Consider the following 14,612-nt stretch of genomic DNA (forward strand, 5'->3'; position numbering starts at 1 on the left):
CAAAATGATTTCTGCTTCAATTTATAGACGAGCAAAGAATCGTTTTGATCTACTCCAGTCTCACTGGCTAAAGCTAATTAGCATGCTACTCGCAGCACTTTTATCACTTTATCAAAAGAACAGCTATACATACAAAACCCTTCAGGAATGTTTACAGAGAATCATGTTAACATTACTCACCGGCATTTGCTCTTCCTACGCTGCAAAAAAACAACAACTTTTATTGGCATAACTTGATGGTGACTTTTTCCTTCTACTCTCTAATGTGGCTACAAGTTAACAGTGTATCAGAATGTGCGGAACCACACTGCCCCCAAGTGGCCAAATTGAGTACAACATGAATAGCACTCCCAATAAAGACACACACAAACAAGGGCAATATAGTGTATAATAATTTCAATTTTGGGACATTTAAAATTGATTCGGAATCATACAAAATGAGAATCACGATTCTTATGAGAATCGATTTTTATTTTTTTTAGGCGCACCCCTAATAACAATATGCCTGCTTTGCATGCTAGTCACAGGCAAAAGCAATGCAAATGTGCCATTTGTTTTCACGGAAATATTGGGAAAATCTGGGAATCGCCAATTGTTTGCATCAGCCAGTGGTTGTCCTTTTTCTTTTACGCTTGAATGGCAGTTATAATAATGGCGGCGAGTGTTGGTGTTAGATTTGTGTTGGCGTGTTTGAGGCTGCGTTTGGAGCGTAGCAATCCATCACCGTAGCGTTTTCGCTGCGTCACCGCTTCCGCTATGAAGTTTATCATCACCGTCATCTTCCTCCTCTTCATCTCTGCTGTCATTGTTGGTGTTTTTTTGTTTTTTTTGTTTTTTTGTTTTTACATTCCCGTCGCCATGGCAGCAGCAGCTCTCGGCACCTTCCGCATCCGCAGAATAGACTTCCAAGATGGTAAGACCCCAGAATGGATCTTATTCACGTTGTCATTGCTAGATGAACGGATTATTACCATCGTCAAAAGGAAATGCTGGCAAGTTTAGGAAAGGGGAGATTGCTGGAAAATACGGTAAGGTGGTTGTTATTACAATTAGGAAAGGGAATTTGCTGGTAAGTTTAGGAAAAGAAGGTTGGTGGTAAATCAAGGAAGGAGCTGATTGCTGTTAGCTTTAGGAAAGGGGGAATTGTTGGTACGGTTAGGGAAGTGCTGGTATGTTAAGGAAAAGTAGCATTGCTGGCAAACTTAGGAATTGCAGGTTAACTCTGGGAAGGCGGGGGTTTGCTGGTACATTTGGAAAAAGAAGTTGCTGGTAAGTTGAGGAAAAGGGAATTACTGGTAGATTTCGGATAGGACGGAGCTTTACTGGTATATTTAATGAGGGCGATTGCTGGTGAATTTGCAAAGCGACAACAGTTTGCTGTTGTGTTCCCCAGAGCACGACCACCATCGTCTGTGCAAGCCGTCCGACTACATGAATCTTCACTTCAAGGTCAAGTGGCTGTACAACGAGTACGTCTCGGATCTTCCCGCTTTCGCTGACGCCGTTCCAGAATATCCTTCGTAAGACGCCGTCCGTCTTCCGCGCGTGATTCCGTCACGTCCGCGTCCGCGTCCAACGGCTTGTTGTGGTCCCAGGTGGTTCCTGCCCTTCGTTCTGGCCTGGCTGGCTGAGAATGAAGACGTTTCCATGGACTTTATGCACGGAGCGCTGGAGAGGGACAAGAGGGAAGGAGTGAGTCATTAAACACACACGCACAAGCTGTACCAGCAATCTCCCTTTTTCTAAACTTACCCGCAATCTCCTTTCCAAAACATACCAGCAGCCCCCACGTTCCTAAACCAAAAGCTAGCAACAATCTCCCCTTTCCAAAAGTTCCATTCCTAAATTTACTAACGATCTTCCCTAAACACGCCAGCAGTCTCCATTCCTACATTTACAAGCAATCCCCTTTTCTAAATTTACCAGTATTATCCCCTTTTCCTAATTTTACCAGCAACCCACTTTCCTAAATGTACTAGCAATCACCTTTCTCAAATTGAATAGCAAAACATCACTTTCCTAAATGACCGCCATTCCTAACCTGAACAGCAATCTGTATTTCATAAATTTACCAGCAATCACTTTTCCCAAATATACTAGTGACACCACTTTTTTTTCTTCTTTTTTTTTTAAACCTTTCTTGCCTACACATAGCAGCAAACCGACATTCCCAAACTCACCAGCAAAACCTTCTTCCCTAAATTTAGCTGCAAACTCCAAGCAATCTCCTCTCTTAAACTTACCAGCAATCTCCCTTTCAAAAACTTGCCATCTTAACTTACCAGCTAACACTTTCCTAAATTTAACCAGCTGTGGCATTTTTCTAAATATGCCAACAATTCCACTCTTCTAAACTTAACAGCAATCTCTCCATTCCTAAACTGACCAGCAATCAGCCTAATTCCTAAATTTACCAACAATCTCCCCTTTTCCCTAACCTTACCAGCAAATAAACTTCCTTTCACAATATCCGTCTTTCCCAAGATGTGGAAAAAAAAAAAACATGAATTTCTTGTGGTCTTCTTCTTCTTCTTCTTTCTTTTTGCGTGTGTGCGTCCAGTTCCAATCGACGTCAGAGCACGCGTTGTTCTCCTGCTCGGTGGTGGACATTTTCACGCAGCTCAACCAGAGCTTCGGGATCATCCGCAAGCTGGAGTGTCCCGACCCCGCCGTGCTGGCGCAATACAACCGGCGATTCGCCAAGGTGACGTCAACCGCCCGATGACGTCATCACAGCCGTTTGCTCAAACGCCGCCGGTGCAAATTCGGAGACGTTTAGCAAACGCGACTTGAGCTGTGAAGACCGCATTACCCATGATGCCTTGCTGCGTCACAGGGCTGTCGGCTTGGTTCGAGCAGATGTTTATTCTCGTGGTTGTTAGATGAAAGGATTAGCGTCAGCAGATTTAAGGGATATTATCGTCGGATTATCATAAATGTTAGATCCAAATTTATCGTTACACTTAGGCTAACCCTAACAATAACAATAAGAATCATTACTAAATGTCCAAATGTAGAAAAACAACTCCTACCATATGAAATCAAAGTATGATTATCAAAATAAAGGATTACTGCCATTTTTGTCATTAGATCAAATCATTAATATTATCGTAATTGTTAATACAAATATTAGCACCACAATTGTTAGATTAAAGGATTATCATTGTAGTGGTTGGATAAATCGATTATAAGCATTTTTTTTTTACTTATAGTTTCATAATAGTTGTTACCTGAAGTGAATATTATTAAAGTTTATCGTCAACGTTCCATCCAATTATGATCGTCTTAGTTTACTGTAGTTGGTAGAGCAAACGATTGGCATGATTTTTCATAGGGCTGCTCAATTATGGGAAAAAAAATAATAATCACGATTATTTTGGCAATAATTGAAATCGCAATTATTCAAGCGATTATTTATTTTTGGGTAAAAAAAAAACAAAACAAAACAAGAAAATGGTTAAGCATTTAAAAATATTAAGACCAATTAAAAAAAAATTGAAACACTACCAAACAGAATTTAATATATATTTATAATAATATTTATTTATTTGTGTTGGTAAAAACTTAAAGTTGGAGTGCAACTTGTGCACTGTCCAGTTGGACAATCATTTATTTTTGGGTACAAAACAAGAAAATGTTTAAACGTAAAAAACAGATCAAAAATATTCAAACAAATGAAATTCTTTGAAACATTATAATTATGCAGGTTCCTTTTGGATGAAACAAAATGTATTAAATGAGTTCTTTTTTTTTAAATCTGTAATAATGAATCATCTTTTTTCTCTCGCGTTTGCAGATTTTGTAATTGTTGAGTGTAATAATTGAAATTGTAATTGAATTCTGAGTAATTGCACAGCCCTCAAGCCACCTTATCGTCAAGTGTCAGACCAAATGATTTGCGTCGTTCCTGATTTTTGGACACTCTCGCGTGTTTTGCGTTCTGGCGTGACCCGGATGCTCGCTGTGCTAACGTCCTGGTCGACACGTTTGCTGCTTGTGGTTTGTTCAGACCATCAGCAAAGTCCTGCTGCAGTACTGCGCCCTGCTGGACAAAAACTTTCCATCCTACTGCGGCAAGGAGAAGATGGTCAGTACACGAACCTCACGAGAGGCGGGCCGACATCTTGTGGGAGGAGCCGACCTCATCCTTGTCCTTTTTCTCGCCATGTGGCGTCCGTGCAGCCGTGCGTGCTGATGAACAACATCCAGCAGATGCGAGTCCTTCTGGAGCGCATGTTCGAGTCCATGGGAGCAAAGCAGGTCAGTCGCACCTTCCAGAAGAAGAAGATAGTCTAAGCTGCATCAGGGGTGGGCACACCTGGTCCTGGAGGACCGGAATTGCCCGCCCCTGGACGACACGAAGAAGCTGCAAATTAATGAAATGCGGAGAGCGAACTCACAATACAAAATGTCCACTTTTTCATGCTTTTCAATCTGCTGCGAAGACGTTTGGGTTGATTTTTCGGTCTGGTATTTCTCTCGGCAGTTTTCAGTTGAGGAGGAGGAGGAGGAGGAGGTACGTCTCGCTTCTTGCATCCCCAAAGTCCAACCTTCCTTTCCTCCCTCGTAGCAATCGTTCATTGTCAATGTCACGTGCCCTGCCGGTGAAATTCCTGCGCTTGCCGTGTGTGTCAATATCGCCTTTCCTCAAATGGTCAGCAATCTCCACGTTCACAAATTTAACAGCGACACCCTGTTTGGAAATTCATTAGCGAGGTCACCGTTCCTAAAACGGACGAGCAGCCCCATTTTCCTTACTTACTTCCCTTAATTGACAACAATCTCCCTTATCTAAGGTTGCAGCAATTTCCCATTTCCTTAGTTTGCCAGTAATCGACACATTTACAAAAGTCCCCCTTAACCAAATTTAAACTTATAGTAATACCCCTTTTCTAAATGTAGAAATTGTATTTAATTTACCAACAATCTCACTCTCTGAAGCTTTCCCTTTCCTAAATTTATCAGCAATCTCCCTTTTGTAAACTTACAGCAATAACTCTTATCTAAATTTACAACAATCTATCTTCCCTTAAGTCATTTACCAGCAATCTCAATTTCCGAAATTCAGCACAACCCCGATTTCCTACATTTACCACCAATCTCACTTTTCCGAGTTGAACAGAAATCTCCTCTTTCCTAAGGTTACTTGCTATCCCGCTTCCCATAACTTGCTAGCAACCCCTCTTTCAAAATTTGCCAGCAATCCCACTTACCCACATTCAACATCAACATCCTTTTCCTTAATTCACCGGTAATCTTCCTTACCTAAATTTGCCAGCAATCTCCCTTTCCCTTATTTGCCAACAATTCCACTTGTATGAATCGCGTCTTCCTTAACTTACCAGAAAACACCTTTCCAAAGTGTACTAGCAACCTGGCCGTCCGTCCCTGAACTTACCAGCAATCTACTTTTAGTAGCCCCACCCACCATTTCTTCACCTTACCAGCAATCACTTCAGTTTTTCATATGATGTTGAATATTGTTGCTTTTTTACAAAAGTTGGAAATTGAGGAAGATGAGGAGTTTGATGACGAGGTGGGTGCATCTGTCACATGATCACGTGACCCCGCCTCCTCGCTAGACGGCTTCAAAGTATATAAATATTTTATTTTTTTGCTGTGTTTTTTTTGTGTTTGCTCACCACGCCGCCCCCTGTAGGCCAACAATGAGGGCCGCGATGATGATGACGTGGTGGGTATGCTACGCTACGCTAGGCTAACTAGCGCTAAGAGCGCACTTTTGCTTTTATTACGGTTTCTTTTTTTAATCATGATATTATTTTTGACTCAGTCGGGCTGCTCGGACTCGGAAGGCTCGGAGGTAAGTGGCGGTGGCCATCTTTTAGCATTAGCATAGTTAGCGTTTACATTTTAGAGATGAGGAAGAAACAGGAAGTATAACTAAATCCACTTCCTGTTTGTCACTTCCTGTCCCATCTCTGGTCACGCTCAGATGGACAACAAGGACAACGAGGACAAGGTCTGAGTGTGCGCGCGCGTGTGTGTGTGTGCGTGCGTATGTGTGTCTAGTGAACAGTATTTTAGATTGTGCGAGTGTTTCTATTGTGAACACTTAGTTGAATGTTTTTTGTTCTGTTTTCATCCAAAAGATTGAAGAGGAAAAGGTAAGCCACCACAAAAGAAACATTTGACAAAATAAAGATGACAATATTTCGTTACTATAAGATTTCATTCATCCCATTTGCTTTGATTTTGTACAGCTGAAATCTGACAAGGAAAAGGTGTGTGTGATTTTGTGTACGCGCGTTAATGTTTGTGTCTGTTTTCTTCTAAATGTTTCATCTTATCACTTTTGTTATTTATTTCGGATTTTCATCTTTGTGCAGTTGGAATCAGAGGAGAAGGTGTGTGTGTGTGTTTACGTCCATTTGTCTCTTTATAATTGGTCATGTCTTAGTGTAAATGTGCGTTTTTTTATCCCAGTGTGTGTTTTAAAGTATGTGTTAAATTGTGTCACACTCTACACTATTGTGTGGGTGAGAGCTTTTCTTTATATGCATATATATGTAAATAAGCGTGCACAGTTCATAAGTAATCACACAGATCGACATACTGGTGAATGTGCGTGTGCGTGACGCGTGTGCGTTGTGTTGTTTCAGGCCGAGAAGCAAGACAAAGAGAAGCAGGTTGGTTGCTTTAGTTTGCGTGTTTTCTGCGTCCTCACCTTCCTTCAGCTTCGTCTCGTCTTCGTCCTTTGACGCGCCTGCCAAGCAGATTGAAAAGCATCAACAAAGTAGAAAAAAACGTGTCACTTGTGTCCCACCTGGCACCCTAATCACTCACACTCACCTGAAAAGTCCCAGCGTGTTCAGTAGCGTGCTGTCAAGCTCACCCCGGACGTCCCACAACCTTTTCTTGAGACTCACCAAACAGTAAATTTTGTCGAGTACATTTTACTCTAAAAAGAGTTGATTTGCTTCCACTCTAAACGGAGTCAAATTTACACTTGGAAGAGAGTAAAATATTCAAAGTCAATTTTACTCAAAGTGTTTTTACTGTGTACGAAATAATTAGCCTCTCCAATGACAAAAACCTGGTTAGGTTTTTTTTCCACTCAAAAATTCTCATTTATAATTTTAGAAGGACATTTTGTGAATATATTTTATTTATTTTTTTAAACTTACCCAAGGGTTGAGGAACGAACTAATGACCTTCAGCTTGGGAGACGGCCACTCTACCACCTGAGCTCAAACTGTTTGCTACTACCCAAAAGGAGACCACACAAAAAAAAAGTTGGCTCAAAAAATGGACCGATCCTCTACTTGGGTCTTTTTGACCCAACTTTGAGTCAAGAAATTGGTCTTTTAGTGTAAAACAACCCAGAAAGTTGGGTCAAATTAACCCATAAAGTGGATCAGTCCATTTTTGCCCCATAATTTGGGTTACTTTTGACCCAACTGTTTTTAGAGTGTAAAAACATCTAGTGTAAATTTTACTCTGTTTAGAGCGGGACCAAACAGACTCTTTTTAGAGTAAAATGTACTCTACGAAATGTACTGTGTATGAACAGGGTCTTGTTGACTCAAATTAGTGTGTGTGTGTGTGTGTGTGTTATAGTTGGACACGGAGGCTGCTGACATCCTCAACGAGCTACAAGTGAAACTCAACGATGTACTTGATAACTTCAGTGCTGTCTTTGCCAAGAGGTACACACACACACGCACACACACAAACTTATTTTACAGTACACTCTAAAAACAGTTGGGTCAAAAGCAAGAGTTTTTTTAGAGTGTAATGTAACCGTCTCATTCCTTCCTTCTTTCTCGCCTTGCAGCTTGCAAGCGCGCATCAGCGCGTGCATGCGTCAGATGTCAGAGCTGCTGTCCCAGATGAGAGGCCCCCCCAACCCCGACACGGCCGAGGGGGACGCCGACGCCATGCTGAGACCGCTGATGGACTTCCTGGACGCCAAGTAAGCTGGACACGCTCACTTGACGACGTCTTCCCTCGCGGCCACGTCTTGCTCACTATTTTTGTGCGTGTGCGTGCGTGCGTGCGTGTAGCCTGAGCGTGTTTGCGGACGTGTGCGAGAAGGCGGTCCTGAAGAAAATCCTCAAGGACTTGTGGAAGGCGGTCCTGGGCGGTCTGGAGAAGAACATTGTGTTGCCGCAGAGTAACGACAGTCTGGTAACAGCGGCCAACGTTTTCCAATCGGATTCTTATTTAAAACCCAGCTTGAAATGTGAATGTTGTGGTGTTCAAAACTGTCATTTAAAACCATAAACCCTTCTTGAAACCCCAATAGTTGTTTGAAACTCTAATTTCAAACCCCATCCCTACCTTGAAACCTTAGTTTAAAACAGTAACCCAAATTTGAAATCCTCACCCAGGTTCAAAAGCCGAGATTTGGCTAGAAACCCTCATTTCAAACCCTACCCGGAAACTCTAATTTGAAAGGATGACTTGACGTCTTACTCTGAAATCCTAACCCAATCTTGAAACCCTAATTTGCAATCCTAACTCAGGCTCCAAATCCAAGTTTGAATCCTTGATCCTGAAAACCTACTCCTTGTGTGGAACCCTAACCTTGTCAGTGTCTCTTCACGAAAGTTCTTAACGTAGTAAACTCGGTACTGCATGCGATTATGTAGTAGAAGCTCTCTGCTGCCATCTGCTGGCGGCCATCAAAAATGTCATTTGCTGTCTCGGCTTGACCCGAGGTCATCATTGCTCTATGGCGACTTTGCAGGGTGCGCAGCTCCTCACGGCCGCCAAAGGACTCTCCAGCCTCAAGGTAAAACTTATCTTATGACAACGATGATGACGAAGATAACAAACACGAGGATGATGAAGACGACGTGTCCGTCTTGCAGGCCGGCGGCGGCGGCGGCGAGGCCAAAGCGCTGACGCCCAAGCAGTGCGCCATCGTGGATGCGAGCCTGGAGAGCATCAAGGTAGGCGGAGCCCTCCCGTCACCTGAACAGGTCATAAAAGTAGGGCCGCAAAGAAAGGACGGCTTTCGGACCGGGTGCAAGCCTAGAGTTTTAAACACACGGTTCAGGTTTCATTCCTGGGTTGAACTTTAATTAATGTGGGTTAGGGTTTTAAGCCTGGGTTAGGAAAGGGTGTCAAGGCAAAGGTAGAGTTTCAAACGAGGCTTTTAAGGTTAAATCACGTTAGAAATGAGGGTTCGAGTTTCAAAATAGGGTGTGTCAAGCCTAGGTTTGGGTTTCAAATAAAGGTTGCAAATCCAGATTAGGGTTTGAAAGTAACGCCACAGTTGGGGTTTAGAGCCAGAATTTCAAGTCCAGTTTAGGGTTTTGAGCCAGGGACAAGGGTTCGAGGTTGTGTTAGGGTTTTATAAATAAGGATTTCAATCCCCAATTAGGGTTTTAAAGTCGGGTTTTCAGCCCGAGTTTCAAGCCAGTGTCAGGTTTTCAAACGAGGGTTCAAAATGACGGTTTTAATTGTGGGTGAGGGTTTTAAAATTTAGATTCCACTTTTAACATTCAGCAGCGAATGCGCAATCAGTTTTATCCTGAAAAACATTTCTGTGATTTTTTTTTTTCCTTTCTGATTTTTTTTTTTTTTTAGCAATATTTCCACGCCGGCGGAAACGGCCTGAAGAAATCTTTTGTGGAGAAAAGTCCCGAGCTGTCGTCCCTGCATTACGCGTTGTCGCTTTACTCGCAGAGCACCGACGCCCTCATCAGGACTTTTGTCACCACGCAGCGGGAACAAGGTGACACGCACACACACACACGCACACGCACGCACACACACACACACACACACACATAACACGTGTGCGTGTTTCCCTAGTGCACAGCGGCATGGGCATCAGAATCACAGCCAATGAGAAGGTTCGACCTGATCGAGGTGAGCTCTTGAGCCAATAACATTGCAAGCCTGAATTAGGGTTTAAAGTCAAAGTTAAGGGTTTCAAATTAGGATTAGAATTCCAGCCTGGGTTCGCATTTTAGGTTAAACCCACGTTTAAGGTGTACAAATCTGAGGTTTTTGTATTTTTCAGGCCCGGGAGTGGAGAACCCAATCGGCGAAGTCGTGCTGCAGGTGGACGTCGTCGCCAAGGACCGCAAAGTCAACGTCAAAGGTGACGACCGCGCCGTTGGCACGCAAGCGCGCAGGTGACGCGGGAGACTTACCGAGCGGTCGCCGTCTCGTCCGCCAGTGATTGGCGTGAACGACCTGCGCTGGCAGACGTCCGGGATGTTCCGACCCTTCGTGGAAGTTTCCCTGCTGGGGCCGGCGCTGGCCGACAAGAAGCGGAAGTTCACCACCAAGTCCAAGAACAACTGCTGGAGTGCAAAGTTCAACGAGAGCTTCCAGTTGTACGCATGTGACGTCATCGCAGCACACACGTGACATCACACTAAAAACATATGGATGAAGCGAGGGTTTGTTTTACAGTTAGGGTTCCAAAGTAGGGTTTGGATCCTCTGTTTGGATTTCAAGACTCTGTTAGAGTTTGAAATTAGGGTTTTCGAGATTAAGTCACCCCTACAATTTCAAATTAGGGTTTCAAGATAGACTTTCCAATTAGGGTTACTGTTAAGTCTAGGATTTAAAAGTAGGGTTTCCTGCCCGTTTTAGGGTTTCAAGAGTAGTTTAGTGTGTCTCAGAGTTTTAAATAAAGTTTTATGGTTTGAAAGTAGGGTTTCAATTTAAGGTTTGAAGCCAGGGTTTGTCTTTCAAAGTAGGGTTTCAAGATAGGGTTTAAAGCAAGTATTATGGTTTTAAAGTAAGTGAGTGTGTCTCGTAGGGTTTTAAATAAAGTTTTATGGTTTGAAAGTAGGGTTTCAATTGAAGGTTTGAAGCCAGGGTTTGTCTTTCAAAGTAGGGTTTCAAGATAGGGTTTAAAGCAAGTATTATGGTTTTAAAGTAAGTTAGTGTGTCTCGTAGGGTTTTAAATAAAGTTTTATGGTTTGAAAGTAGGGTTTCAATTGAAGGTTTGAAGCCAGGGTTTGTCTTTCAAAGTAGGGTTTCAAGATAGGGTTTAAAGCAAGTATTATGGTTTTAAAGTAAGTGAGTGTGTCTCGTAGGGTTTTAAATAAAGTTTTATGGTTTGAAAGTAGGGTTTCAATTGAAGGTTTGAAGCCAGGGTTTGTCTTTCAAAGTAGGGTTTCAAGATAGGGTTTAAAGCAAGTATTATGGTTTTAAAGTAAGTGAGTGTGTCTCGTAGGGTTTTAAATAAAGGTTTAGGGTTTGAAAGTCGGGTTTGTATTTCAAAGTAGGGTTTCAAGATAGGGCTTGGCTCCTCTGTTTGAGTTTCAAGACTAGATGTATGCGTTTTAATATTTTAAAATTGGGGTTTTGAGTCACCCCTACAGTTTCAAATTAGGGTTTCAAAATAGGCTTTCCAATTAGGGTTACTGTTAGGGCGAGGGTTTTCAAAGTAGGGTTTTCTGCCTGTTTTAGGGTTTCAAGACTAGTTTAGTGTGTCTCAGAGTTTTAAATAAAGTTTTATGGTTTGAAAGTAGGGTTTCAATTTAAGGTTTGAAGCCAGGGTTTGTCTTTCAAAGTAGGGTTTCAAGATAGGGTTTAGAGCAAGTATTATGGTTTTAAAGTAATCTTTCCAGTCTGTATCAAGGTTGGAAGACTTGGTTAATGGTTAGGGTGTCAAATGAAGATTTAGGGTTTCAGATTAGGTTTGAGGCCAGGGTTAGAGTGTCAAATTAGGGCATTAAGTAAAGGTTTAAGGTTTGAATGTAGGGTTTCAAGCGAGTTTGCTTTGGGTGGACTTCTGAGACCAGCGTTAGACTATGAAAGTAGGGTTTCAAGGGTTAGGGTTTGAAATGAGGGCTTGCAGTAACATTTGTGTCCCTTTTGTCGTAATGTCCTTGTTTGTTGGTGGCGTGCGCTTGATTTTGTTTTGGTCCGTCCCGGTCAGCACGTTGGGCAAAGACGGCAGCGGCGAGTCGTGCGAGCTGCACGCATCCGTCAAGGACTACTGCTTCGGGCGCGCCGACCGCGTGGTGGGCGTGGCCGTGCTGCAGCTGCGCGACCTGGCCGGCCGCCGCGCCTGCGTCTGCTGGTGCCCCCTGGGTCCCGCCGTCCGCGCCGACCAGACGGGGACCACCGTCCTGCGCATCCTGGCCCAGCGGCCCAACGATGACGTCGCCAAGGAGTTCATCAGGATCAAGTCGGAGACGCGGCCCGCCGAGGAGGGCAGGTGAAACCCCTCGGAACCGGGCGCTTTCCCAACGCGGGAACCGAGGACTAAAAGCGCCTGGAACTTTGGAGGACTTCTGTGTGTGGGACTGCGGGAATTGTTGGCTAAAATTCAGTTCTGGGGGGACTTTGTCAAGGCTAAAGGAAGACCTGACTCATAGCGGTAACGAGGTCCAGGAACTGCAAGTACCAAGAACAAAAAATGTATTTATTTATAAAATGTAGATCCAGCGTAGCTTACACATCTTAGTTTTAGCAACCCAAAATACCAACTAAGGACGAAAAGTTGCTGGCTCTTCAGGCGGAACTAGCAACTTTTAAAAGAGAATTTGTGTGTTTGGACTATTTGAACTGATGTCAAGATTTAGCTCCAGGGCTAAAAGATGACCCTATAACAACCTGTAACTAAACCTTTTAGTTCCAGGATCATCAAATACCAACACTAAAAAGTTCCTGGAACTTAAGGTGGCTTTGAAAGACAATTGCATCTTTGGACGTCATCTTTGCCTAATTGTTGGTCAGGGCCAAAAGAAGACCCTACCAAGACAGGTAGTACTTCAAGAAAAAAATACCTTATTTGGGCGTAGTACTTTCAGGAAGTCCAGAAACCCAAGAACTAAAAGCTCCTGAAACATTACATGGAGTGCAACTTTAATGACGGTGTTGTCTAGATTTATTTCCAGTTTAATTTATGGGAGCTAAAAGACAACCTTGCTTTGGGAATTGTACTTTCCAGAGGTCCAGAAACACACACACACACACACACACACACACACACGCACACACACACACACACACACACACCAAGAATGTCAAGTTTTTAGCACTGTTAAGGACTGTGGGAAATGTTTAAACAATTAGTTCTGGACTAATTTATCACGACCAAAAGAAAAGCCTGCTTAGTACTTTTAAGAAGTCCAGGAATTTACAAGTATCAACAAGTCAACGCTGGTGTCTACATTCAGTTCCGGGGTTAATTCTTCGGGACCAAAATAACACATTCCTCCAAAAATGACCATCCCCTGATGTTTACAAACGTTTTGCTTTCTGCGTTATTAGAAGAAGCTAAACGCTAGCTTGTCAGCTTCCACCTGTGCTCTTATGTATCGTACCTTGAACGGCAACCATTTTGCGGACTTGACTTAAGACTGCAGAAAATAGCGCAGTAGCTTTGAAATGTCATTGATATGAAAGCCTCTCACACAGGAAGAGTGATCATTCATTGTAAAAAAAAAAATAAAAATGTCTGTAACGAGGAGTCGAGGCTAGTTTGAGGACCTTCCTTCACTCGGTGCCCTTAAAACTGGTGCTCGACGACAACACTCGTGGATTTGAAGAGGCGGGAAAGCGCGTTACCGACATAAAAGGACATCCTCATTTTCTTGCTGCCTTGAATTCAAACTGCTGCCAAAACGAGGACGCACGTTCAACCTTTGTGACGTTCAACAAAGTGTCTCAGTGGACGTTTTGACTTTTGATCTGAATGTGCAAACAAAACTAAGTTTAGTCAGTTCGTTAGGCCACCTGTTGTACATTTACGGCGCCGTGTGTGTTTACAACGTGCCAAGAAATCCAAGCGCTCCTCTTGGATACGTCTGTACATATGAAGAGAAATAAATAAGAGCATGCATTTGAACAAAGTGTACAAACTGCTGTTTAAACGGTGAACTCTTTTGCCATTTATGTAAATGTGGCATAAGGACAGAGTGACCAAATATGTCATTAAGACATTCGGCAAATTGTGTGATATAACAGTGCAATCATATTTTGTACATAAAATATTTATGAATGAAGGTGTGGTCTTCCTTTTTTTTTTTTTGATAAGGTGAAAACTCTGAAATCAAAATGCCATTAGAGTTCTAGCCACAAAAACAAAACATTTCAAATTAAAATAGCACTATAATAAAAAATATATATATTTTTAAATCAAAGACACAATTAAATAGAGTATATATATATATATATATATATATATATAAAGACTTTCAGCCACATTTTTTGTGTGCGTGTGTTTTGGTAAATATTTTTTTCCCACAAAACTGGCTCATCCTTACCTTTAAAATTGTCAAGAGGGCTTGGTTTGGGGGAGGACCCAGTCGCGGGGAAGCAGGGCAAGGAGGCGAAGGTGGAGCACAAAAAAAAGGGACTTTAATTTCTACAAAACAAAAAGCAAACTCCAAATGGTAAGGTAAACAAAACATGGGGAGGACACCAGGGCACCAAACTGGCAGCATGACATGAGGAAAAAAGACAATGAACCAACACAGACAGAGGGGAGACAGGAGACTAAACACACAGACGCTAATGACACAACAAGACACACTTGGGGCAAGACACAATTTCTGAGGGCACTGATTGGTTCACACGAGGAAGGGCGGGATTACGCTTAACGAGACCAAGGGAGACGCACAAGGAAAAACAGAACCCAAACATGACAAAAATGAATTAAATGCCCAATG

The 14,612-nt window shown here is 42.6% G+C and overlaps 1 protein-coding gene and 1 long non-coding RNA gene across 15 annotated transcripts in view; one reads left to right on the forward strand and one right to left on the reverse strand.

Annotated features, from left to right (window-relative positions):
* LOC144049512 (uncharacterized) overlaps nt 1-13,946 on the forward strand; it is a 69,578-nt gene extending 55,632 nt beyond the window's left edge. For 3 of the 13 annotated variants that reach the window (XM_077562497.1, XM_077562500.1, XM_077562509.1), the window contains 24 exons: nt 866-913; nt 1,394-1,520; nt 1,596-1,692; nt 2,561-2,704; nt 4,010-4,087; nt 4,183-4,260; nt 4,487-4,516; nt 5,501-5,536; nt 5,660-5,692; nt 5,792-5,821; nt 5,954-5,980; nt 6,111-6,125; nt 6,222-6,365; nt 6,621-6,647; nt 7,579-7,667; nt 7,796-7,933; nt 8,025-8,148; nt 8,711-8,755; nt 8,835-8,915; nt 9,556-9,703; nt 9,784-9,840; nt 9,995-10,075; nt 10,154-10,313; nt 11,873-13,946. In XM_077562497.1, coding sequence (XP_077418623.1) covers nt 866-913; nt 1,394-1,520; nt 1,596-1,692; nt 2,561-2,704; nt 4,010-4,087; nt 4,183-4,260; nt 4,487-4,516; nt 5,501-5,536; nt 5,660-5,692; nt 5,792-5,821; nt 5,954-5,980; nt 6,111-6,125; nt 6,222-6,365; nt 6,621-6,647; nt 7,579-7,667; nt 7,796-7,933; nt 8,025-8,148; nt 8,711-8,755; nt 8,835-8,915; nt 9,556-9,703; nt 9,784-9,840; nt 9,995-10,075; nt 10,154-10,313; nt 11,873-12,158 — 2,123 coding nt within the window. In that variant the 3' untranslated portion in view covers nt 12,159-13,946. Of the gene's footprint in view, nt 1-865; nt 914-1,393; nt 1,521-1,595; nt 1,693-2,560; nt 2,705-4,009; nt 4,088-4,182; nt 4,261-4,486; nt 4,517-5,498; nt 5,537-5,659; nt 5,693-5,791; nt 5,822-5,953; nt 6,366-6,620; nt 6,648-7,578; nt 7,668-7,795; nt 7,934-8,024; nt 8,149-8,710; nt 8,756-8,834; nt 8,916-9,555; nt 9,704-9,783; nt 9,841-9,994; nt 10,076-10,153; nt 10,314-11,872 lie in introns of those variants that run through there. The other 10 variants (XM_077562503.1, XM_077562504.1, XM_077562505.1 and 7 more) reach the window with 10 other exon arrangements.
* LOC144049515 (uncharacterized) lies at nt 303-12,326 on the reverse strand. Of its 2 annotated transcripts, XR_013293589.1 has the most exons (4): nt 6,811-12,326; nt 6,686-6,724; nt 4,102-4,271; nt 303-1,668 (listed from the first exon to the last, which is right to left on the reverse strand). It is a non-coding gene; the product is annotated as an uncharacterized LOC144049515 (long non-coding RNA). The 2 variants fall into 2 exon arrangements; XR_013293587.1 differs by lacking the exon at nt 4,102-4,271.
* Nucleotides 13,947-14,612: the final 666 nt, after the last annotated feature.

This window comes from Vanacampus margaritifer, chromosome 3 (assembly GCF_051991255.1).
Source record: "Vanacampus margaritifer isolate UIUO_Vmar chromosome 3, RoL_Vmar_1.0, whole genome shotgun sequence".
In the NCBI taxonomy this organism is placed as follows: Eukaryota; Metazoa; Chordata; class Actinopteri; order Syngnathiformes; family Syngnathidae; genus Vanacampus; species Vanacampus margaritifer.